The sequence below is a fragment of the Budorcas taxicolor genome, chromosome 1, assembly GCF_023091745.1.
Source record: "Budorcas taxicolor isolate Tak-1 chromosome 1, Takin1.1, whole genome shotgun sequence".
NCBI lineage: Eukaryota > Metazoa > Chordata > Mammalia > Artiodactyla > Bovidae > Budorcas > Budorcas taxicolor.
In genome coordinates, this window is record NC_068910.1 from 145,447,085 (window position 1) to 145,473,515 (window position 26,431).

The 26,431-nt window shown below is 44.8% G+C and overlaps 1 protein-coding gene across 1 annotated transcript in view; it reads left to right on the forward strand.

Annotated features, from left to right (window-relative positions):
• DGKG (diacylglycerol kinase gamma) overlaps positions 1–26,431 on the forward strand; it is a 171,381-nt gene that overhangs the window by 79,800 nt on the left and 65,150 nt on the right. Inside the window, exon 19 of the mRNA XM_052658950.1 lies at positions 359–423. Within this exon, the coding sequence (XP_052514910.1) occupies positions 359–423 (65 nt within the window). The remainder of the gene's footprint in view (positions 1–358; positions 424–26,431) is intronic.

Genomic DNA, 26,431 nt, shown 5'->3' on the forward strand with positions numbered 1-26,431 from the left:
AGGGTGAGGCATTTCCAAACACATTCAGCCCCATGTGGGCTTCTGCATTCTCACTGCTCACAGACTCAGACACACTCCCTCTCCCCCAAGGGGCAGCATCATCCCCTTAACTCACCCTGAGCTAGAAAGGGTAGAGAGTGAACCTTAGGAGGAGGAGTCGTCTGGCCTCAGCTCTAACAGCATGAGGGCCCTCGCCCCTAACCTTGGGCCTGGTGTCCAGCCTCTGCAGGGGGCCTCCCTGGTCTCCCCCTGACATCTGGGAAGTTCAATGAAAGTGTGTGTCCCTTCCCTTCCTTCCACATTGCACAGGGTCAGGACCACTAACCAGGAATCTGCTTTCTGTCCCTTTCCCTTTCAGGATGCTTCCATTGCACACAGGTTCCACGTGATGAGAGAGAAACACCCTGAAAAATTCAACAGCAGGTAAGAGGGCCCTGCGGGGGTAGCCGGGACTGCACTGCCTGCGTGCCGGCCTGCCTGCCCCACCCACGCGGCCGCGGGTCCCAGGCCTCCACCTCCAAAATGTTCTCAGCTCCGCGCCCCAGGGCTTTCCTGCCACGTTGCCGGAAGGAGGGCTTCCATTTCCAAGAAGAAAACAATGTCAGAAACCCACCATGGTCTGGCAGCCCGTCCCCTGCCAGGGGGTGATGTTGCAGTGGGAGGGCCTGGGGCCAGGAGGGAGGGTGTGGTGTTCCGCCTTGGGGAGTAGGGGTCTGAGCTTGGCTAACTTGGATTCCCCCTCTGGGGTACGGTCGCTTTCTCAAAACCTACAGCGCCCCCATCCTGAGCCCCTCGATTCCCCGGGGGAGGAGCAGGCGGAGGGCAGAGGCCTCGGCTTCCCTTCTTCACAAAGGGGCGCGGGTGGCAGCTCGGGCCTTGGCTGAGGGGCCGAGATGGCGGCGCTTCCCTCTCCCCTGCCGGCAGAGGGCAGCAGAGAGCGGCCCTGCTGAGGCCGGGAGCCCACCGGAGCCCAGCCTCAGCCCGCGCACACCTTGTGAAGGCCGAAAGCTTGGTCCAAAAACGGAATAGAAAAAAGGAAACCAGATCATTTGCAGAGTCATACCATTCTGCAGGCGGGTCCATAGAACTACCCCTGGGATGGTTCAATTACCTTTCTCCCTTCTTTTTCTCTTCTTGGTGGTTAATTTGCATCCTTTCTCTTTTCTTATGGTTGGACCCTCAAGCAAGTGGGGAGGAGAGTGGGTATTGATTTGGGCTCAGATTGAGTCTAAGGAACTTTATTTAGCCCACCAAGCAGAAGTCCAGTGTTACCCACACACCTTCATTTAAAGCCATACACTTCCTCAGAGCTCCATCATTTTCATTCCTCTTCTTTCCCCTGACCCCTTGCCTGGGAGTTTAACCAAGATTACGGAAATCTTTTTAGGGATCAGAAACTGAACATAATGAAGCCACTTCGACTTCAGGAAGAGTGATCTGTGGGATCTAATAGTAGCTGAGCTAACCTTAATATTAGACTGTATTTTCTCTCTCAAACACACCAAGTCAACTCACAAAATACTATTAATATGTATATTTTCAACTCCTATTCCTACAATAGTCACAAACTTACAAATCAATTGATGCTTTTCTTGTGAACTTTTTCCCTCTAATATATACACACACACACACAAAAATCACTTTTTAAAAAGTACTCCTCCTCTTCTAGCCATTCCAGACTTTTAAGGTCCCCTTTTTACACAGATACCACTATGCATACTCATGCACACATGTTTCTTAAGACGCCAAATGTTTGTGAAATCCGCGGGGGTTCTGTTCATTCATTCATTCGTTCAGTGAATCTATCTTTTGAACACAGCACCAGGCACTGCTGTATAGGTGTTTTGGATAGATGTGTGTAGGAGGCTCACAGTCCACAGATGGAGGACTAGAATGCAGAGGTGCATAGTGATTTGTTTTAGGCGATATGAATCCACAAAGCAGGGGCATGGAATTTGATGTGGAGGGTCTTCCAACTAGAGAGCTGCCTGGGCCAAGACACAAAACAAGTTAAGTATTGCTTTTCAGGTTGACAGGAAAAAGAAGGGCAACCCAGGGAGAAGGAACCAAATGTACAAAAACATCGATATGAGCAGTGGAAAACAGCCTGCCTGGGGGAAAGCAAGCTCTTCGGTGTGGTCTGTTGGGTGGTCTCCTTTCATGGAAAGAAGCAAAGCCTCTGTAGACAGCAAGGAAGCAGAAGGCGGGAAGAATTTCTCCATCATCCAAAAATCAATAGACAGGTGAACATATGACATAAAAAGCAATCATCAGTTATCCACATGATCAGGTATAGTTAGAAAGATACCTCTGTCAGGAGAAAGTTGTGGCTGTGCATTTCAGCGCAGAGTATGAACAATCTCACTGGTCTGAATGAACGTTTTTCCTCCCCACTTCCCAGTTTCTATCGGCAAGACTCTCCTTTGCAGTGAGGTGTGTACCTCACCCTTCACCTGGTTGAGGTCAAGGGTAGTGCGATCATCTAGGAAGACAATCCTGGAGATTTGCGTATAAGTCCATGTGCCTTCTAATAAGTGCAAACATAGTGACTTCAAGGTAGACCCTATTTCACAAGGTCTCAGAACACTTCCTGTTAAAAACTTGAGTCCATGCTGCTTCTACCCTGTCTGCTTACTCCTATTGAAAATGTCCAGGAATGCCCAATTTGTCCATGGAGAGGCAGACGAGCAGCCATTTTTTCCAGGCTTCCTTATTTAGCTTTGGAGATGGTTTTAAATAGGCAGGTGGTTGTTGCCATGGTTACCCCATTACACCAGCGGCTAAATTTAGGGAGGGCCACAAGGGATAGGAAGAAAGCTTGATACCCGGGATTTGGAAATGTAAACGATATTATCAAACACAGCTTCGTTTTATTCAGCTGAACTTAGGTTTTCCAAAGAGTAGTCACTGCTTGGCTGGATGCCCTTACTGTTAATACCTAGGACTAGGCCCTCAGGGATAACCCTGAGGTTAAATCTAGGGAGTTGTAACTGTTTTGTTCTGTTCTGTTTTGAACAAGGGAATGTGACTTGTCAGGGCTAGAGTTTATCAGAAAAACTGAATCTTTTGCATTGCTCTTCAGTTTTCTGGGTTATTTTAACAAGAATTGCTAACCTAGGTACAAGGGCTGCAGGAGTTCTGCAGGCACCTTGAAACTGTATGTAAGATATTGAATATATTTTTCTGGAGAGAATGTCCATTAACTATCAGAAGGTTCTTGAAGAGACCCATTACCCTTCAGTGGTTAAAGTCACAGTTCTGAGCCCTCTTTGAGTTCTAAGAGGTATCAAATTATGACTCAACTATTGGGATTTCATGAAATTCTTTCCCCAGTGGCCTCTGGACACAGGTTGTTGCCAGGGAAGGTGGTTGGTTACACAAAACTAAGTTATGTTCCCTGTGGAATCGCTTTGTTAATGAAGCAAGAACCAGACCCAAGGATGCTGGGTGATGAGCCAGATGTGATGGACAAGGATTAGAAGGCCTTTAATGGCAAAGATGGGACTATTTGGAGCTCCTACTTCCTAGGGCTTCCCAGGTGGCGCTAGTGGTAAAGAACCTGCCTGCCAGAGTAGGAGATGTAAGAGACGCGTGTTTGATCCCTGGGTCAGAAAGATCCTCTGGAGAAGGGCATGGCAACCTACTCTAGTATTCTTGCATGAAGAATCCCATGGACAGAGGAGCCTGGCAGTCTCTAGTGCATAGGGCTGCAAAGAGTCAGACACTGCTGAAACGACTTAGCATGCACGTGTGCTACTTCCTAATCATTAACAGGCTAATTATTAATTGCTGACTTAGGAATATTATGAAATGTATCATCTCATTGTTGGCATGAACAACAAAAGAGAGATTTAATTCTCTTGGGATTATATGTGTTAGAAGGTGTTCTAGGATAAAAGGGTAAATAAGACTTGGTTCCTGCCTTCAAGGAATTGATAGTCTAGCAAAGAAGGAAATACAGGCCTCACATTTTTTTTTACCAAATCATTTTCACATACAAGGAGGCTATATGTTATAGGTCATAGAGTATATAGGAAGTTGTATTGAATAAGACACTTGTTAATGATTGTATCCCAACATCACTTATAAATGAATTGTGTAGAGTACAGAAATGATATTAAAAGGAAACCAAACTAAGAACTGTTATATTTCGAGCTCCTGCTACATGCCAGGTGGTAAAATAGATATTTTAAATTCATTAGAATATTTGAATCCCAAAACTGCCCTACAAGGTAAATACTAACATTCCCATTTTGCAGATAATGGAACTGAGGCGGAGAGAAGCTAAGTCACCTGGCCCATATCATACATCTTGTTTAAGCAGTGGGGATGATAAGATTTGAGCTAGCTTCTAACTCCAGAGTTCAATCTCTTGTTTCCTGCACCTGTTACCTTCCATGGATTGCATCTAGCAAATGCCAGTTGTATGTCAAACATTCTGATGGGTACTTTATACATGATCCCACCCAGTGCTCACAATGACATTCAAGGGCAAGTGCTGCTGCTCCATTTTAGGGATGAAGAAATTGAGGCTAATGAAGGTAGAGCTATTATCAGCTTGATCCGCCTTTATGAATGGTCTCTGTGGGGGAAAGGCCACTGAGTTCTGAAGGAGGACTGCAGTGACCCCACCGTGCTTATGTTGTGTGGTAGGGTTACCCCACCGTGCTTATGTTGTGTGGTAGGACTCTTCCCCCACTGTCGGTGTCCACAGCAAGGAGTAGGACTGACTACATGATTGCGTGGCCCAGTGTGAAGTGGAAGTGTGGGTCCCTTGTTCAAAAATCATCAAGAATTTCAAGTCAGTGACAGCAGAGTTAAACCAAGCGCAAGGCCCTTCTCATGTGAGGCCCCATGTGACTACAGAACTCATATGCATGAGCTGGCCCTGGCGAGAAGTTGTGTTAGCCGCTCAGTTGTGTCCAACTCTTTGCAACCCCATGGACTGTAGCCTACAAGGCTCCTCTATCAACAACAAGGAGAGAGCAGATTAAGATACAAAGACACATTTGCCAGGGCTCACAGAAGGGGGCTAGCAATAAAGGTAGGTAAAAGAGTGGAGGAAACAGGGCTCCAATCAGGGGAGGAGGAGGAAGGATCCTCAGTCCCTCACACAGGCAGCAGTTAGTACTAGCAGATGAGCCGAAGATGCCAGCCGTGTCTTCCAGGTGTTCAAGAGCCAGCAGACCACGAAGTTTCTGGAATAATTCTCTGTGAAGCGTTGTGTTTGTATGGAATAGATGGGGGGTTCCTAATTGGAATAAGTACCTAATTCCAATGTCACCGTCAGTGAGTATCCAGGAAGAGAAGTCGAGCTATGGAGTTCTTTCACTGTTGGTCAGAAACTCAGAGCACTTGAAGAATGTGTTATTCCAGGCCTGCTGAGTGCCGTCCACTTGAATATGTCCCTCAGCGGTTTAAGCTGAAGCAAGATATTTCCTGTTAGGTCCTTGAAAGGGACCGAAAACAATGCTTCATTCCTACCAGAAGCTGACCATCTTTCTCAAAAGCCCTTGGGTCGTGAACAGCCTCAGGAATGTTCACTTTCTTGGAACCAGGAGTAGCTGATGAGGGGTTCCCCAGAAGCTCTAACGAAGCCTGAGTCCTAAAGAGGTTGGAAATACATCTCACAAATAACTAAGCCCTTAATAGTTATTTATAGAATGAGGCAGCAGGGTATAGCCCAAGTTGGCATCAGAACTTGGCTCTGCCACTTACTAGCTATGTGACCTTGGGCAAGTTACTTAATCTCTTTAATCCTTTGCTTCCTACTGAATCTTACAAGGTTTCTAAAAGTGCTTAATGAGTTAATGCATAAGTGCCTGACACATAGTAGGTCCTTAGTAAATATTTGTTGTTGAATATTATTGAATGACAAGCATGAGGAAAGCATTGCCTTAAACTTGACAATAAAGCATTGATAATAAAAGGCTTTTCTGATGGAGTGGCAAGTGGGATGCAATTATAGAGTCTTTGCCTCATTGACATGGCCCTTGGACTGAAAAGTTAGAGGACACCTAAAAGTTGGAGGAGACTCCAGCTGTGATATATTGAATCTGTCCAAATCTTCTCTTGGGGGATAGGGAAAAAAAGCAAAAGTGTTAGTCGCTCAGTTGTGTCTGATTCTTTGCAACTACATGGACTGTAGTCTGCCAGGCTCCTCTGCCGGTGGAATTCTCCAGGCAAGAACACTGGAGTAGGTATCCATTCCTTTCTCTAGGGGATCTTCCTGACCCAGGGATTGGAGCCAGGGGTCAAACCCAGGTCTCCTGCATTGCAGACGGATTCTTTACCATCTGAGCTACCAGGGAAGCCCCAGAGGATGGAAGGATGGCACCAATTAACCAGGATTGGATTCTACAGATTGGAGCTATAGGAAAAAAGTCCCTTTACTGGCTCCATGGGTGTCTAAGAGGCAGAGGTTTGGGGTCTGAAGGCCATAGATTGTAAGTCCAGACGCCGAGTTCAGGCTACCAGCAAGATCAAGATAGCGATCACCAACTGCTGAGGAATGGTAACAGGAGGAACTAGAAGGGAGTGAAAAGGCGGTGGGGGTGGTTACAGGACAGGTGCCATGGTCTCCATGGGAACTTTGGGCTTACCAGCTGGGGCCATGGAGCGCACGACTGCAGGGTAGGTGGGTGACCCACGGCGGACAGACACTGGAGGTGTGACTCCCCTTCCTTCGTTGATGCTCGCTCTTGCCTCTCCCACTGAGCATCTCTTCTCCCACTTTAGATGAGCCCAGAGATGTTCAGTGGGAGGCAGAATAGAAGCCAGCAAAGCTCAAGTCATGCAATTCTGGAAGGAAAGAGGCCTCCTCTCTTGAATACTTATAGCATTGTCTGCAGTCACAAACATAAGCTTATCTCCATTTACTTAAGATATTCTTTTTCATCTAGAAAAATGAAACTGGCCTAAGCTATTCTTTCCAGGAGCCCTGTGAAGGAGCCCAGTGTTACAGCCCAGATGTTTGACTTTTCCAAAGCATCAATGTACAACAGCAGCAGATACATCAGGAATAAAATGTTTATATTCTGTGCCTGAATTGGGTGTGCATCTCCTTATCTAATACTCAGGAGCCCAAGAAAACCTGCCCTAGGTATTCAGAGGGCCAAACTGTCTGCACCTGTTTCCCTCAATATATCAAATGATTATTTTTTTGTCAAACATGTAGGATTCAGAAAACTCCCAAATGAAGCTGATTATGGCATTTTCTGTTTTTATTCTTACTCCTGTAGGTATTTATAAAGGAAATGCAAACCTTATGCTTTGTGTTCAAGTACTTTCAAGTCTTCAAGTCAAGTCTGACAGACCCACTTATTTAATTAGTTGAATGTTTCTATGCTAGCCCACAAAAATGTTTTATCCCCCACCCTCTTCACCCCACCTCAACAGAGACACAGCAAGTGAAATGAATGAAATATGGGTTCGTGTTTTTTCCACCAGGCCTTCATCATTACGCAACTGCTCAAGACCAGGGTTGTTTTGGCTGCCTTGTTTGTTTACAGTCAGCCCTTGATTATTTGCAGAAATGAGGGAACAGCAACACAGATCATTTAAAGCTGTGGATGGTCAGAGATTTTAGGAGGCTATGATTAATCTTTGTGTGCAGGTCTCTGCTGTAAAGTTTCAGAATATTCTAAATGATATGATGAAACTATATGGACTCTCTTAACATTTCCATTTTCCCCCTGGCTCCCCAGTCCATGTTGCAACGGACAACACAACTTCTCAGACTGGTACACACAAGCAGCCTACGATATCTCAAGACTCCTTACAAAGTTGCTTATTCATCAGAACATTTCCTTGCTGTAGCTTAACAGGCCTTTCCCTCTAGCCCCTTCCAGACTAAAACAAAAAAAAAAAAAAGGTATGATTCATGTCAACAAAGAGTAGAATCAGTTTGTGACAATACCAGAAAGGAACTTGAAAGCCAGCTATGTTTTCAAGTCTGTAGGCCAGATAATCCAAAAGTTATCAGTACTTATTTGTTGATTCCTCTCTAGAAATATTTCCATCAAAGAGCACAAGACACAGTATATAATGAAGTTCAGAAGGGTTATGGTCAGCATGATAACCTCTTGGAAGAAAATCAAAGTACAAAAATTCAGAGTAAGGTGGGAACTGGCCAGGTCCTCAAATGGGTGTTGATAGTCTGGATGCTTTCCAGAAGGGAGAGGTCAGAAAAATACTGGAATCTGAAACCATGTCTTATAAGGAAGGGCCGAATAGGGGATTATTTCACCAAAAGAAGAGAAGACCTAGGGAAAAGTGCTTATTGGCCTCAAATATTTTAAAAGTGCTTCTCATATAGGAGGAATTAAGTTATTTTGAATGATAAATCAATGGGGAAAGTGACTGGGTAAACCGATTTGAGCCCCATATAAGGACATCAGTTCCACCAACTAGGGCCACCCACAAGTGCAGGCAACAATTCTTCAAATTCTCCAGGCAAGAATATTGGGGTGGGTAGCCACTTCCTTCTCCAGGTGATCTTCCTGACCCAGGGATAGAACCCAGATCTCCTGCATTGCAGGCAGATTCTTTACCGTCTGAGCGAACTGGGCTTCCCTGGTGGCAAAGGCCAGTCAAGTCTTTATCACAGTGAATCCCTCGGACAATCTCTCTTCTGCCTCCCTCTTCCACTTAAAAGGGTTCTTGTGATTTCTTTGGATTGACTCCCAATAACCCAGGATAATCTTCCCCTTCGGGGTCAGCTGACTGACTGCCAGTTTAAATTCCAGCTGCAACCTCAATTGCCTTGTGCCATATAACCTAACATATTCATATTCACAGGGTCCAGGGATTAGAACGTGGATATCTTTAGGACATTATTCCACCCACCACAAGTGCCTTACCTCATAGCATTATTTTGAAGGTCTAGTGAAACAGTGCATTTAAAATGCTTACTACAGAGGTGTGGCACATCAATGCCAGCTATTATTATTAACATTCTTATTATTACAAAGACAGAGCCCACATCAGGTAATAGTCATGTTAAATAACTCAGTAAAGCCCTTAAAACTCTGAGATTTGGAGATTCTCTAAGAGGAAGGGTAAATATCTATTGGTCATAGGGAATGAGTCATCAAAAACACACGGCATTTTTTTCTTCATTTATCTTGACAAAATATTTTCAATAAAATAACAATGCATGTCATTATATAATTTAATAATATATAGTATGATATCATAGTTTATTTCAAAATCATAAATAATTTGTAAAGTTCAGAAAACTTAAAGTATGAAAAAACCACTCACTCATATTCCCATCACTCAAAAACATAATATTACTATTTTGGTGCATTCCGGCAGGTTTACTTTGTATTTTAAAATAATTATGTATATATGTATACATATATGTATTTTAAAATAATTATAATATGTCCTTATAAAGTTGTATGTACTGTTTTTTAAACAACTTTTCCTTATACAAGTAAAGGCTTATTGTAGAAAAGTAAATCATATTGTCCCCTTCCCCCAAAAAACATTATTAGCATTTTAATGTATCTTCCTTCAACACTTTGCCACACAATTTAATTAAGCTCACTGGTATACACTGGGTTAAAACATTATTAACCCAGTAGCACTTATAGGTTATGAAAGAAAAATAAGTTTATCTGCAGTGGGAGTTTTATTATTCTCTTCCAATTAAAAAAATTCCAATGATTTTGTTCAGTTAATATGAAAGTTTTAAAGATGTTATTATTCAAGTCTCTTTGCAGATGAAATAGCTACTTGATATGTTATGGAGTCCTACTTCATGGAGATCAAATAAAAAGAATATAATTACCTTAACACAGTTCCCAGTATTGTACATAGTTTTGCTCTATCTGAAAGAGACTAGTTTGTGTTTTATGTGGCCATCAGATGTAGCAAAAACTGCCATCTGGACTCTGCAGTGGTATAGTTTTTTAAGCATGTGTGACTGTCAGGGTATATCGAAGTGCTTATGAAAGTAGTAAGCCCAATATAATCAGCATTGCTCCAACTCATACTAACAATAGGAGCCATCATTTGTTGAATGCTTTCAAGAATTTCATGTTAAAAAAAAAAGAATTTCATGTATATTAGTTTTAACTGGCACAGCTATCCAAGTAGCCATAAATATTATTGCTCCATTTTACAGATGAGAACATTGAGGCTCACAGAGATTATGCAGTTTAGGAGCGTACAACTAGTTAGGGGAGTGGCTATTCAAATCTAGTCTGTCTGACTCTACAGCTTCCCCTCAACCTGCTATACTTCCTGCCTCCCTGAATGCCCAGTTTGGTGCCCCAAGACAAAGAAGCACTTAGGAAAGAGACAAAAGAAGAGTCACAGAGACAGTTAAAAGAACCTATGAGAAAACTTTAAAAAAAAATCATTTTTCCTGGAGAGGAAAATCAGAGAATGTGTTGGGAGTAGAGTGAGAGGATTCACAACAGGAAATAGTGACCACACCTCTTAACTCTTCATCCCAGCTCTGGAAAGAATGCGAGGGGGAAGCATGTGCTTATAAAGTGAAGAATTGCCTTTGGAACGGGAGGAAGAATCTCCTGACTTGGAGACATACTAAAGGCTAAAGTGAGTTATCAAGGGAAGTAGTGTGGAATGTCTTGCAGAAGTTTCTAAAAACAAAAGACAGCCTCATTCATCGGCCTGACAAGCGCAGCATCTTCTCTGAGCCCAGGAGTGAGTCATTGTGCTACCAAATGGGACCCTCTGCTTCCCACTTCACCATGATGGGTGGTCCCCAAGCGACCTCTCACCCACTTTATTCCTCAGTTCCTACTTGGACCCCATGATAGCTCTTCCTCAGCACGTCCTCAGTAGCCTGCTGGCCCATGCTGATGCTCTTCCCTCTCAGGCCCACCCTACCTGGAGCTGCTCATGGTTTTTGTCCTGTTTCTGCCGCATGAGAACCTGCTGCCACAACCAGCGTCCCATTTTATAGAATTTCAATGCATCTGCTTTACCTTCAGGGCCCTTTATACAGTTCTCCTTCCCAAACACCAGTCTAGCCTTAGTGCTTGGTTGCTGTTACTCTCTCCTTGCCCACACGTGCCCTTAACTCCTTAGTCTAGGATAACATCTCCTCTGGAACCTAATCGTCACTTATTGCCTCAAAATGCACTCTATAATAGTCATGCCCTGTCCACCCGAGTCCTGGCCTCTGCCTTTTCTTAGAATCCATCTATAAGGTTTTAACAGTCATTAATTTATCTATGGCTGTGCTGGGTATTTGTCGCTGTGAAAGGGCTTTGCCTAGTTCTTGCGGTACACAGGCTTTTCATTGAAGTGGCTTTGCTTGTTGTGGAGCATGGGCTCTAGCGCTCAGGCTTAGTAGTTGTGGCACAGGGGACTTAGTTGTTCAGTGGCATGCGGGATCTTCCCGGACCAGGGATAAAACCTGTGTCCGCAGTATTGGCAGCTGGATTCTTATCCACTGAGCCACCAGGGAAGTCCTCTACAAGGTTTTTGACACATATTTTTCCTACTTTGATTTTTTTTTCCTCTTCATCTTGTATAAGTCCTCATTTTGGCACAAATGCTCTCTGCCTTGTTCACAAGCTTCCTCCCTCAGAGCAGGGTCTGAACTCTTTGGGGATCCACTGACTTAAAACCAGAAAGGTGGTGCTGAGCATGTGCCCTCATTCAGCCAAAACATGTTGAACATCTGTTCTAGTAGCATGATGCTGGGGCCGAAAGCAAAGAGAGGTTACCCCAGCCCCTACCTGCCAGAGTCTGCGGGTCTGGTCAGAAAGATGAGCGCATTCAGAGGCTCTTAGCAACTGTATTTGTTTCCTAAGGGTGCTGTGACAGAGTACCGCAAACCTGGTAGCCTAAAGCAACAGAAATTTCTCTCTCACAGCTTTGGAGGCTGGAAGTCTGAAATTAAGATGTTGGCAATGTGGGTTCCTTCCCAGGCTCTGAGGAAGAATCTGCTCCTTGCCGCTTCTCTTGCTTCTGGTGGTTGCCAGCGAGTCTTGGTATTTCTTGACTTGTAGCTGCCCCACTCCAATCTCTGCCTGTCTTCACCTGATGTTTTCCCTGTGTGTCTGTGTCTCTCTGTCCACATTTCCCTCTTAAGGACACCAGTCACTGGATGTGGTCCACCCTAATCCAATACAGCTCCTCTTAACTTGACGACATCTAGAACGTCAAAGATCGTATAAGGTCATATGCTGAGGGGCCAGGACTTCAACAAGTCTTCCTGGAGAACACAATTTAACTCCCAGTACCAACCCTCCCTCAAACCCTCACAAAGGATGGAAACACAATATAAGATGGTTGAGCTTCATTTTAACAAGGGGACATGAATAATGAATGCAAAGACCTAACTGAGAAAGTGTGGTTAGACTTCAGAAAGTTATTACTTCCCATGTGGCAATAGTGATAAAGAACCTGCCTGTCAATGCAGGAGACAGACATGGGTTCAGTCCCTAGATCAGGCAGATCCCCTGGAGGAGGGCATGGCACCCCACTCCAGTATTCCCGCCTGGAGAATCTCCAAGGACAGAGGAGCCTGGTGGGCTACCGTCCATGGGGTCACAAAGAGTCAGACACGGCTGAAGTGACTTCACACACACACACACACACACACACACACACACAAAGAAGCTTACGTTTGAGTGTGAGCTTGAGAGAAATCGGAATTTACAAGGACAGGAGCTGGGTGCCTACAAGGAGGCAGGAAGCAGGCTGGGAAAAGGGCAGGAGTGTAAGAAGACAAGACATGAGAGGAAAGGAGAGTGGCTCTGAGGGCAGGTGGGAGGGCAGGAGGGAGGCTGTTATGGCAGGATCTCAGTGCTCTGCCCAGGAGTTTGTACTTTATTCTATAGGTGAGTGAGTGGATGAGTCAACAAATGCTTTTTGAAAATATCAATGAAGGAATAAATTACTCTTTCCAGTATTTCCCGAGCCAAAATGTCAGGGCTTCTGAAACATTTACATGCTGAGCCTTGCTGAAGGGTTAGCCTAGCACAGGCTATTAGATCAGACAGATACCTAAGGAGAAAGGAGGAGAGGTAACCCCAGGAGGAAACCGAAGAACAGGATGGAAATAAGGGGAACCAGCTCTGCTCACAGGTTTCCCTGGTGGCTCAGGCATAAACAGTCTGCCTGCTGTGCACGCAGGAGATGCAGGTTCAGTCCCTGGGTCAGGAAGATCTCCTGGAGGAGGAAATGGTAACCCTTTCTATTACCTTGCCAGGAAAAATATCATGGACAGAGGAGCCTGGCAGGCTATGGTCTATGGGGTCACAGATTTGGACATGACTGAACTGGCTTAGCAGCAGCAGCAGCAGCAGCAGCAGCTCTGCTCACCTGGGGAGTTAGCACATATCAGGGCAATTCCCCTGGAGAAGGGATAGACTACCCACTCCAGCATTCTTGGGCTTCCCTGGTGTCTCAGACAGTAAAGAATCCACCTGCAGCATGGGAGACATGGTTCGACCCCTGGATTGAGAAGATCTCCTGGAGGAGGGCATGACAACCCACTCCAGTATTCTTTCCCAGAGAATCACCCTGGAGCCTGGCAGGCTACAGTCCATGGGGTCAAAAAGAGTCAGACACGACTCAGTGACTAAGCACGCACAGCACACAGGACCAGAAAAACTATGGAAAACAACCAACTTTCTTGTAGACCCTGAACCTTGATGCGTGCTCTTTGGTTGTGGAAGTAGAAATCTATTTCGGAAAAAAAATTAATTCCGTAAGTCATTCTCTATTTCCTACCACTACAATTTCAGAAGTTGATTTAGGTGGCTTTTAAACTTAGCATAACGTGTTTTATTGTTTGTTTTTAGCTACAGAGAAAAGAATATCTTACTAACATTCTATTGTACTTTACTAATAAAAATGTTAGAGAATTACTGTCCTTTTACATAGGGACATTTCTGTGATACAGAGTACATCTTTATGTTTAGAACTGATGAGATTAGCATGTTCCTTTCGATATATTTTCCTTAAACTCTTCATACTTGCACATGTTTTATTAGAGTTTGAAAAACAAGGTTGAAGAGTAATATATATTCAAGAAAGATTTGAGTGTTTAATTCTTCATTTAAATCAACATTTATTCAAGAAAATTTTACTGCATTTATTACTTGGACAAAGGAATTTCTGAAAGCAGCTTTTTGCTATACTAATCAGGAAACTCAGTAACTCTCTTTAGTGAAATAAGTGAATTATCTGTCAAGAAACCCTGGGCAAATGGCTTTCCAACTCCGTATCTCAGGCTGTGTCACCCTTATGTGAAATGTAGATGTTAATCCCTTGTGAATTAGTCACTTCTCTGATTCCTAATTTTCTGGGGTGTAAATGGAAACTACAATGATCTCACAAGATGCTCGTGAGATTTGGAATAAATAAATAGATTTAAAATATCTTGGGTGCTGGTATGATGATTTTGGCTACTACAGGAATTTGTAAGGAGAATATTCAGCAGTTTATATGTGAGTACCCCGCAGAATCTCTCAGTTAAGTGCATACTGTTGTGATCCTTAACTATTATAACATTGTATATAGACTCTTAGCTTCAGACTGAGTTTTAGGTTGTTTTAACCCCCTTCCCAGTATAAGTATCCCTTCTATAAACATCTCCTGAGAGAGGTCTTCAGGGCTCTACTTTGAAGATTATAGATCTCTACTTTGAAGATTGTAGGACTGTTTTGTTTTGTTTTTTTAACTTTTTTTGGCCTTACTACTTCACATTTTACAAGAAAGCATTTTCCCAATCTTCTAATGCTCTCCAGTGAATGAGGGGCTCTCCTCATTCCAAGAGTGCACTTAAACCCTCAAATTGCCAAAGCATCAGAGACTTACATAATTGCTGAATATTCTTGTTTACTTAACCTACACTTAGATTGAAATTCCTCATTGTCTAGTAACAAAATGTTTTCTATTCTTTTGAATGAAGAGTCCCTTTAATCTTGAAAGTGAGCCTTTTTGGAGAGCATTCCAAAATGCCAATCAAGCCAAGTACTCTATCTTGCCTTTGAACTCAAGGAGCTGAAAGTGTGCCTGTAATCTCCAGCTTTGGGTTACCAGAGGGCAAGAGGTGGTAGGAATGTCATGGATAAATGAAAACCCCAAAACTGTTAGTGTTAGTGAAACTTTTACTGAAGCTGTCAACACAGAGTGTTCTAATTAATCAGGTTCTCCCTTTTGTCTTCTGTACCACCTGGTAATGGAACTTGGGCAGAGAGAATAATGGAGGCTGCTTATCATCAGGATTTCTGTAGACATGTACAAGGTTGGGTGAAGATAATAAAGCAGGACGCCCTCCGACTTGAGCTGATGGCCTGGTTCAGGATTTGTACTTATAACCTTCTCCCCCACCCAACTAGAGATGAATGTGCTAAAGAAAAATTAAATGACCAACAATAAGTCAGTGGGTTAGAAAAGTAGAAGAGATTTGAGAACTGGATAACTTGTCCCTTAATTATCAAGACTCCTCAGTGTAATGTTAATGTTTGTAATAACCATCCATTTGTGCAAAGTGGTAAATAAAACGAGCTACTTCTGGAGGGTTAAAGGACAAATTCATTACTTGGTATTCCATGATTGTCAAATAAACCTACCAGATTGCACCTGATTTATAAACACAGAGCAACTGAAAATATTTTTTCCCCAGAAAAGGTGGACTTTATTCTTGTTCACATGATCTTTGCAAATTCCAACAGCTTCAGCTTTTACTCTGCTGCAGCTGGCCAGCCCTTGAAACCAGACGCACATTAGGACCCACCACCAAAGGTACCAGGGTTCAGATGGGAAGGATCTGATTGGGAAGAAAGTGGGAGATACTCTTGAAGTAGCTTCTAGGAAAATTCCCAGGAGAAAACTACAAAGGTCCATATGCTGCTGCTGCTGCTGCTAAGTCACTTCAGTCGTGTCCGACTCTGTGCGACCCCATAGACGGCAGCCCACCAGGCTCCTCCGTCCATGGGATTCTCCAGGCAAGAGTACTGGAGCGGGGTGCCATTGCCTTCTCCAACAAAGGTCCATGTGAGGGGTCACAAATCCGAATGCCAGCAGAGACCAGAAAGTTAATGTGAATGGGTGCAATGATGTAAGGCTTTAAGGAGTGATGAGGACTCTGGTAAGGTAGAGAGCATATGCCCTGGGTGATAGGAGTAGCCAGTACTCAGCTCTAGCCAATTGCTGCCAAGTTGGAAAGCAACCCATTATTAAGCAATCCAGTATTAACAGATCTGATTTCTCAAGAGAAGTTGGGCTCCAGGTGTTTATTTTAAAATTCTTCCAATTTTAAAAACCACTGTGCAAGTCAGATTTCCAAGCCTCATAAGATCTGTGGGCCTCCAAGTTATCACACTGGTGCCCAGAAAATATAAAATGAGGGCCATTATGGGGGCCAGTACTTTTTCTTTATGCTTGATCATGGTCACAGATTGTTGGTCTTCCAGATGTAATTTGGTCTCCTCCCAAAGGAGAGAGTGAATGGGCCTTCTGAATGGGCCTCAGAAGACCTCAGAGGCCAGGGTCTTTGCATTGATGAGGGGTTCTGAGATGTCCTAAAAGAAATGATCCAGAAAGAAAAGGCACTCAGAAGCTCAAAGAGAACATAAAGCAAAGTCAAGAGTGTGATAACTAAGTAGATATAACGTGGGGATAAAGATTAAAGGCCCAGTCCCTTGATGGGGAGAAAAAAAAATTAAAGTATGGAACTGTACCCAAAGGAGACAGATTTGGCACTTCTGGAGAAAGGAAAGAACAGCTAACAAGATCATCATGAGTTTGATAAGAGTCTATGGAGGTCACTACAAGCTTGTCTTCTTCAAGCTATAAAATTAGCATTGGCTAAAGTACATTCCATGAGATGTTAAAAGGAGATTCCCAGGAAGACAGGAGCTCAATCGTTAGAAAACTCCAAGTTAAATCTTTTTTTTTTCTGTATTATAATGTAGAGCCTTTAGTTTCAGTTCAGTTCAGTTCAGTCACTCAGTCGGGACTGACTCTTTGCAACCCCATGAATCGCAGCATGCCAGGCCTCCCTGTCCATCACCAACTCCCGGAGTTCACCCAAACTCATGTGCATAGATGAGTGATACCATCCAGCCATCATCCATCCACCGAGTGATGCCACTCGGTGATGCCATCCAGCCATCTCATCCTCTGTTGTCCCCTTCTCCTCCTGCCCCCAATCCCTCCCAGCATCAGGATCTTTTCCAATCAGTCAACTCTTCACATGAGGTGGCCAAAGTGTTGGAGTTTCAGCCTCAGCATCAGTCCTTCCAATGAACGCCCAGGACTGGTCTCATTTAGGATGGACTGGTTAGATCTCCTTGCAGTCCAAGGGACTTGCAAGAGTCTTCTCCAGCACCACAGTTCAAAAGCATCAATTCTTCGGCACTCAGCTTTCTTCATAGTCCAACTCTCACATCCACGCATGACCACTGGAAAAACCATAGCCTTGACTAGATGGACCTTAGTCAGCAAAGTAATGTCTCTGCTTTTGAATATGCTATCTAGGTTGGTCATAACTTTCCTTCCAAGGAGTAAACGTCTTTTAATTTCATGGCTGCAATCACCATCTGCAGTGATTTTGGAGCCCCCCAAAATAAAGTCTGACACTGTTTCCACTGTTTCCCCATCTATTTGCCATGAAGTGATGGGACCAGATGCCATTATCTTCGTTTTCTGAATGTTGAGCTTTAAGCCAGCTTTTTCACTCTCCTCTTTTACCTTCATCAAGAGGCTTTTTAGTTCCTCTTCACTTTCTGCCATAAGGGTGGTGTCATCTGCATATCTGAGGTTATTGATATTTCTCCTGGCAATCTTGATTCCAGCTTGTGCTTCTTCCAGCCCCATGTTTCTCATGATGTACTCTGCATAGAAGTTAAATAAGCAGGGTGACAATATACAGCCTTGGCGTACTCCTTTTCCTATTTGGAACCAGTCTGTTGTTCCATGTCCAGTTCTAACTGTTGCTTCCTGATCTGCATACAGATTTCTCAAGAGGCAGGTTGGATGGTCTGGTATTCCCATCTCTTTCAGAATTTTCCACAGTTTATTGTGATCCACACAGTCAAAGGCTTTGACATAGTCAATAAAGCAGAAGTAGATGTTTTTCTGGAACTCTCTTGCTTTTTCCATGATCCAGTGGATATTGGCAATTTGATCTCTGGTTCCTCTGCCTTTTCTAAAACCAGCTTGAACATCTGGAAGTTCACAGTTCATGTATTGCTGAAGCCTGGCTTGGAGAATTTTGAGCATTACTAGCGTGTGAGATGAGTGCAATTGTGCAGTAGTTTGAGCATTCTTTGGCATTGCCTTTCTTTGGGATTGGAATGAAAACCAACATTTTCCAGTCCTGTGGCCACTGCTGAGTTTTCCAAATTTGCTGGCATATTGAGTGCAGCACTTTCACAGCATCATCTTTCAGGATTTGAAATAGCTCCACTAGAATTCCATCACCTCCACTAGCTTTGTTCATAGTGATGCTTTCTAAGGCCCACTTGACTTCACATTCCAGGATGTCAGGCTCTAGGTGAGTGATTACACCATTGTGATTATCTGGGTTGTAAAGATCTTTTTTGTACAGTTCTTCCATGTATTCTTGTCACCTCTTCTTAATATCTTCTGCTTCTGTTAGGTCCATACCATTTCTGTCCTTTATCGAGCCCATCTTTGCATGAAATGTTCCCTTGGTATCTCTAATTTTCTTGACGAGATCTCTAGTCTTTCCCATTCTGTTCTTTTCCTCTTTCTTTGCATTGATCGCTGAAGAAGGCTTTCTTATCTCTCCTTGCTATTCTTTGGAACTCTGCATTCAGATGCTTATAGCTTTCCTTTTCTCCTTCGCTTTTTGCTTCTCTTCTTTTCACAGCTATTTGCAAGGCCTCCCCAGACAGCCATTTTGCTTTTTTGCATTTCTTTTCCATGGAGATGGTGTTGATCCCTGGCTCCTGTACAATGTCATGAACCTCCATCCATAGTTCATCAGGTACTCTATCTATCAGATCTAGTCCCTTAAATCTATTTGTCACTTCCACTGTATAATCATAAGGGATTTGATTTAGGTCATATCTGAATGGTCTAGTGGTTTTCCCTACTTTCTTCAATTTAAGTCTGAATTTGGCAATAAGGAGTTCATGGTCTGAGCCACAGTCAGCTCCCGGTCTTGTTTTTGCTGACTGTATAGAGCTTCTCCATCTTTGGCTGCAAAGAATATAATCGATCTGATTTCGGTTTTGACCATCTGGTGATGTCCATGTGTAGTCTTCTCTTGTGTTGTTGGAAGAGGGTGTTTGCTATGACCAGTGTGTTCTCTTGGCAAAACTCTATTAGCCTTTGCCCTGCTTCATTCCGTATTCCAAGGCCAAATTTGCCTGTTACTCCAGGTGTTTCTTGACTTCCTACTTTTGCATTCCAGTCCCCTATAATGAAAAGGACATCTTTTTTGGGTGTTAGTTCTAGAAGGTCTTGTAGGTCTTCATAGAACCGTTCAACTTCGGCTTCTTCAGCGTTACTGGTTGGGGCATAGGCTTGGATTACTGTGATATTGAATGGTTTGCCTTGGAAATGAACAGAGATCATTCTTTCATTTTTGAGATTGCACCCAAGTAGTGCATTTTGGACTCTCTTGTTGACCATGATGGGTACTCCATTTCTTCTAAGGGATTCCTGCCCACAGTAGTAGATATAATAGTCATCTGAGTTAAATTCACCCATTCCAGTCCATTTTAGTTCGCTGATTCCTAGAATGTTGACATTCACTCTTGCCATCTCCTGTCTGACCACTTCCAATTTGCCTTGATTCATGGACCTGACATTCCAGGTTCCTATGCAATATTGCTCTTTACAGCATTGGATCTTGCTTCTATCACCAGTCACATCCACAACTGGGTATCGTTTTTGCTTTGGCTCCATCCCTTCATTCTTTCTGGAGTTATTTCTCCACTGATCTCCAGTAGCATATTGGGCACCTACCGACCCGGGGAGTTCCCCTTTCAGTATCCTAGCATTTTGCCTTTTCATACTGTTCATGGGACTCTCAAGGCAAGAATACTGAAGTGGTTTGCCATTCTCTTCTCCAGTGGACCACATTCTGTCAGACCTCTCCAGCATGACCCTCCCATCTTGGGTGGCCCCACACAGCATGGCTTAGTTTCATTGGGTTAGACAAGGCTGTGGTCCATGTGATCAGATTGACTAGTTTTCTGTGATTATGGTTTCAGTGTGTCTGCCCTCTGATGCCCTCTCGCAATTACCAACTTACTTAGGTTTCTCTTATCTTGGACGTGGGGTGTCTCTTCACGGCTGCTCCAGCAAAGCACAGCCGCTGCTCCTTACCTTGGATGAAGGGTATCTCCTCACGGCCGCCCCTCCTGATCCTCAACGTGGAGTAGCTCCTCTCGGCCCTCCTGCACCCGCGCAGCCGCTGCTCCTTGGACGTGAGGTTGCTTCTCTCGGTGACCGCCCCTGACCTCGGGTGTGGGGAAGCTCTTCTCGGCCGCCACCCCTGACCTTGGGCAAGGGGTAGCTCCTTTCGGCCACACTTCTGCGTGGTCCGTCGCAGCTGGCACACTTCTGTGCGGTCTGTCGATTCAAGTCTATTGAGACCATGCCAAAGCAGGATAAAGTATTTATTTTTTAATATTTATCTATCTATTTATTTATTGGGCTGCAAGGTCTTAGTTGTAGCCTTCGGGACCTTCAGTCATCATATGGGATCTTTTGTGTGGCACACAGGGTCTTAGTTGCTCTGCTACAAGTGGGATCTTTATTCCCTGACCAGGGATCCAACCAGCATCCCCCTGCATTACAAGGTGGATTCTTAACCACGGGACCACCAGAGATGTCCCAGGATAAAGTCTTTAGTTTCCCTAATTTAGCTGACCACATAATCCCCCTACCCCGGAGCATCTTGTGAGACTCGTATTCTGCTGAGTTCATACTGATGACAAACGTGCATTAGAGACAAACAGGAGCAAACGTGCTCAAATAACCCATAGGCTATTTCTCCCTTCGAGCCATGGATGTGGGGACAAGTCACACATCCAGAGGGATCCTGGTTAGTATCTCTGGTGACTCTGGTGTCTTGGGTAGGAAACCAAGAGGCAGAGTTGATGCCCCAGTCTCTTCCAGAGCCGTGAGTCAGGATTTTAGAAGAAACAGGCACACAGGCATGGGGAGTGTGAGCTGCTCTGTAACTGAGCCGAGGACGCCTGTTCCCCTGGACCACGGATTTGGATGCTGGAATGACAGGCCCCTTGGCAAGGAATCGGGAGCTTGTCACATAAACCAAGGAAAGCATTTTTGGCCAGAGACTTGAAGACCAAACAGGAGAGCTTTAATAGGAGATTTAAAGGGGATGAAGTGGAATGTTCAAATGAAACTCTAAAATCGCAGCCCACGGAGGGGCAGCAGGTGTGAGCTAGAAATAAGAGGCCTGGCAGAGGGGGTGCCAAGCAGTTCTCTGAGGAACTGGCAGCAGGGTCACATCCACACTGGGGACATGCTCACCAGCTGCATGGTGAGGGGGCCAAGTGAATGGGGGAGGCAAGCACGACCTCCGAGACAATAGAGGTGAGCTGGCTAGGACACACAGCCGGGACGCCATGCTAGGCCAGGGTGACAAGGTCACGTGATTGCAGGCGCTGAAATGGGTGTTAGGAGTGTACGCACAAGTAGCAGTCACAAACATGAGAGTGGAAGCAAAGCCGAGAGCATATGGATGAGATTTTCAAAAGGGCGAAACAGAAAGGATTTTGCTGGCGGTGTGTGCGCTATAGTCTTCTCAGGCAGAGACAGGCCCTGGCTGGTGCTTTCCTATTTAAGACTTTTTTCCTAAGTAGCATAGGAAGAAGATGGAATAAAGATGGGAAGAGGGTATTTATTCAAGCATCTGCCCCATTTTATGAATTGTTGCCTTGCTAACAATTTCATGATATAAAAGAGAAACCTAGGCGGGAACTCCCTTACTCTGTACTTAGTTCTGACCAGGAAGCATCCAACTGGCTCATGGTGTGGAGGCACAGAAACTTCAGAGGAAGCAGCCAGACCATCGTGCAGTTTTATGAAAGCCAAAGAAATATGAGGCATTCTTTAGTTGTGCCCTTTCCTCCCCCTTCTTACCTCTTTTGCTTCTTACTTCCCTCTGCCACCCCTGGTCCCAGTCTAATCAGAACTCCAGCCCAACTTTAGGGTAGCCACCAGGGATTTTAGGGTGGGTTTTATTAATAGTCCCCATGTTTCTTTTCCAGGGAGTTAAGGAGAACAAAGATTCCCCAATCCAAATTCAGCAAGAAAGATGTGCCGCTTGTATTTCAAGTTGTGACTCAGAATCCATGAGGCCACAAAGCCAGTTTTATACATGGCAATGGAGTTCTGTTGCTTCATTATCTGAGTGTATATCAGAGGACCCATGTATACCTTCTCAACTAATACCTTGCAAGGTAGGGAATACCATCCCAATTCAAAGATAAAGAAACTAAGGGCTAGGGACTAAATGACTTGCCCAAGGCCACGTAGCAAGTAAGTGACTGATCTGCGGCTGAAACCCAGGCCTTTCTGGCTTCTGACCAGGGCTTTTTCAGCCCTACCACACTGTCTGCAAAACTAGACATTGGATATCTAGTGGGATAATTGGCTTTGGTGGTTACCCTGAGAACCCAATCTCAACATGACATTGTTTCTATGGGAAAATGTGCTCAAAGTGACAAACAACTGGCTTAAGCAAGGAACTTTTGTAACCTGACCTGTCACAAATTGGGCACCACCTCAATCTCCGAAAGGCTGGCTGTGGGAGGGGGAGAGGAGACCAGGCTTATTCAGCCAGCAACCCCTCAGACACCGTGATACCATTTCAAGCCAGCTTTTCGTTTGCCCAGAAACAACAGCCTCAAAAGCATCTGTAAAATAACCACATAGCACCCACCACAGAAGACAGATGTGAGGACCACAAGAGGGGACCCTTTGGTTTCTAAAGCAGCTAATGCAGGTCCAGCACACAGTAGACACCGGAGAAGTAGAGACCAAGACAATTCCCAACAGCTGGGGGTGAGCTGGGAGTGGAGGGGGTACAGACAGAGGAGGAGCCCTGCTGTCTCTCTCGGGGCTCCCTGGGAATAACGTAGGGTGAATTACTGTAGGGTGGGGTTGTGGACCTGCTTTGGGGGTTTGCCTCCTTCTCCACTAAACGGTTCCTAGTTTCTAGCTTTGGTTGGTCAGAACCCAGGAAATGGTCTTCCTCAGCAAGAGCTTCTGAGAGCTTCCTCAGCCTACCTTCTCCCGGTGTTCAGGGCTATATTTGGTTGGTTGGTTGGAGAACAAAAATCTCTTTTTATTTATTTATCTTTCATTTCCTTATTTTTTAAAAAGCTTTTTATTTTTATTGGGGTAGCTCAGCCGGTAAAGAATCCACCTGCAGTGCAGGAGACCCGGTTTGATTCCTGGGTCGGGAAGATCTGCTGGAGAAGGAACAGGCTACCCACTCCAGTGTTCTTGAGCTTTCCTGGTGGCTCAGCTGTTAAAGAATCCACTTGCAATGCAAGAGACCTGGGTTCGATCCCTGGGTTGGGAATCAGTACCCTGGGTTCGATATCCTGGAGAAGGGAATGGCTACCCACTCCAGTATTCTGGCCTGGAGAATTCCCTGAACTGTATAGTCCATGGGGTTGCAAAGAGCTGGACACGACTAAGTGACTTTCACTTTCATATAGCTGATGAACAATGTTATGATAGTTTCAGGTGGACACCAAAAGGACTGAGCCATACAAATATATGCAACCATTCTCCTCCAAACTCTCCTCCCATCAAGACTGCCACACAACAGTGAGCAGAGTTCCATGTGCTATACAGTAGGTCCTTGTTGGCTGTCCCATTTTAAATACAGCAGTGTGAATATGTCAATCCCAAATTCTGTTCTAATCAGCCATCCTCCCCACCTCAGCCTTAGCTGTTCCCAACTGCCTTCAGGTACCAGTTTGCTGGCCTGATGGATGTGTGAATGCTAATAAAGCTCAGATCAGGATCAAAAAGCCACACAACAACTAAGTAATCATTACAGGGCCTTAGAGCCCCACGTGCCCATCTGCCTTCTCCCCTTTCCCTGCCTCTGGGAGCCGGGCTGCTCTCTGTCCTCGTATTTGACTTTGCTGTCTGAGAGCTGTGAGGTTGTGCTTACTCAGAGGCCTCTAGCCTCAGCCAAATCGGCCTGAAGGGGATTTTCGTTCCACAAATAAATCTTCAAAGAGAGAAAGGATTGCTAAAAGCAGCCAAACTTGGTGAGATTTTTATTTTATTTTATTGTTTTGGATGGGGGAAGGGAACTGTTTTCCCTTGGCAAGGCCAGATACTGACTGGAAAAACACTCCAGAGACTCAGGCCCTCAATAGAGGAAAACTTTAGCTGCCTCACCAGCTGTCTCTCCTGAGGGTCACCCCCAAAGTGGCAGGACCATGTGGTAGCATTCCCATCACAGTGGCAGTTCTCAAGTCACACTTCTGTCTCTTGGGAGAGACTCTGCCTCAGGGCCGCAGAGTCTGTGAGGGTGCTGGGTACCCAGGGACAGAGGGTCTGAGAGAAACCTCCTGCTTGGGCACAGGGGTGTGTCCCCAGGTGCTACCCTGGGGGAGGATCCCGTTTCAGACTCTGACTGGCTTCATGCCCACAACGAGTCCCGCCCTTCGGAGGAGAAACTGTCCCGTGTGAGACAGAACTCCGGAGTGCCCAGCGAAGGAGACTCTGCCCCTAGTCCCCGGAAAGCAACTGTCTTGTGTGCAGCAGGAGGATCGCTGCTTAACAGGAGCAGGTTCTCCGAGGCTCAGAATTACCCTGGGAGGGAGGGGCAGAATGGCTGCTCTAGAGGAGGCCAGTGGCTTTGGCCCTTCTTCTCTCTGGGACAAGAGTGGAGATGGAGACCCATAGGGAGACCCAGACAGCCGACTCCGTGGGGAAGAGCAACACAAGGGCTGGAGTAGCCTGAGTCCGCCAACCTGGAGCTGGAGCTTGTGGTCTTACCGTGGCTTGTGATCAAAGCCAGCCCACAGGCATGAATGGGAATGGCCCGCAGCTTTGCCGTCACCAGCTCTTGTGGTTTGGGCTGACCTTTCCACTTCTCTCAGATGCCTCTGGGGCAAAGCCCCAGGAGGGAGAGTGGGGGTAGATGGCAAGGTAAGGAATAAGGATGGGAAGGTAGAAGGTGGAAGCTGGGAGTTGAATCCCAGCTGGTGCATCCTCAATCTCAGTTTCCTAAGGCTGATGTCAGTCTTCTAATCTGTACCCTGAGAAGGCTGGTATGGCTTAGAAGAGAACCACTGTGCAGAGCTGGTGTGGTTCTGCTTGCACTCACATACTATCAAATGGAGCACTACTCTTATTTATTCCTCACCACCGTCCACCATGGATGCCCTACTGAATAAGATTTCTGTTGCCCAGAAAGGCTGTTCTAAGTAACCATTCATTTTCTATCTTTAGGATTCAACAGAATCCATTTGCCATTCAATCAGAGCAGGTTGCTAAGAGTAACCAATGTAATTGATCTTATTCCATTCCACATAAAAAAAAATTTTTTAACCCACTAGTTAGCCTGTACAGTCTTTGTTATGAGTAAATGCCCAAATACTGTTACATATTAAGAAACACTGACAGCAACTCATGAACTCCTTCCATACTTTGTTTTTTTTTTTTTTCAAGGTTAAATGAAGTCTGTTTATTTTATTTTTTTCAATTGTGCTCTTAATTTTGTACTCTTGGGATGATAACTTTCTACTACAGATTTCATTTTCATTTTTCTTAGAGCTCCTAATTTTCCTTGTTTTCTGCAGTTTTCCCTTCATCCATAATTTCTAGTGCCTGGATTTTTTTTTTTTTCCCCCAGTGAGAAACCTCTTTATCTTTTGGAATAGTCCTTGGAATCTGATCTCCCAGCTGGGAATCCCTGGACCCCAGAGTTCCCCTAAGTGCAAATGATCTGTCACCTGTGATTTTGCAGGTAATTTTTCCCACATGAAAATGACTTAAGAAGTGTCTTCATAGATTATTAAAAGGATTTTGTCTTTATACTCTAAAGTGCACACTAGGCAGGTTCCTCCCTCCTTTCTTGGCCTTTTCGGTTTCCTTTAGCTCCTTCTTGAGCTCTTCCCCTTTCCTGTTCCCCACGCACTTCTGGTCTTGTTGCCCACCCCGTTCTAGTCTCTGGTCTTGGTCTGCAGTCCACCTGTCCTTTCACCACCCTATATTTTTCTGAGCACCATGAACACCAGTCTTGTCACCAGTATGGAAAAAAGCCAGGGAATACCTTGCCCCTTGAGCTGAGCCAAGGCAAATCTTTTGGCAGGAGCAGCGGGCACAAGAGTCAAACTCAGAGAACAAAAACAGCTATTTTTAAAGTCTGCTTCCTGCTTGCTGGGGGCTCACTTGCCCTTGTACCAACAGGGCCACTGCCTCCCCTTGGAAAAGATCCTTCCATCCATAGCTC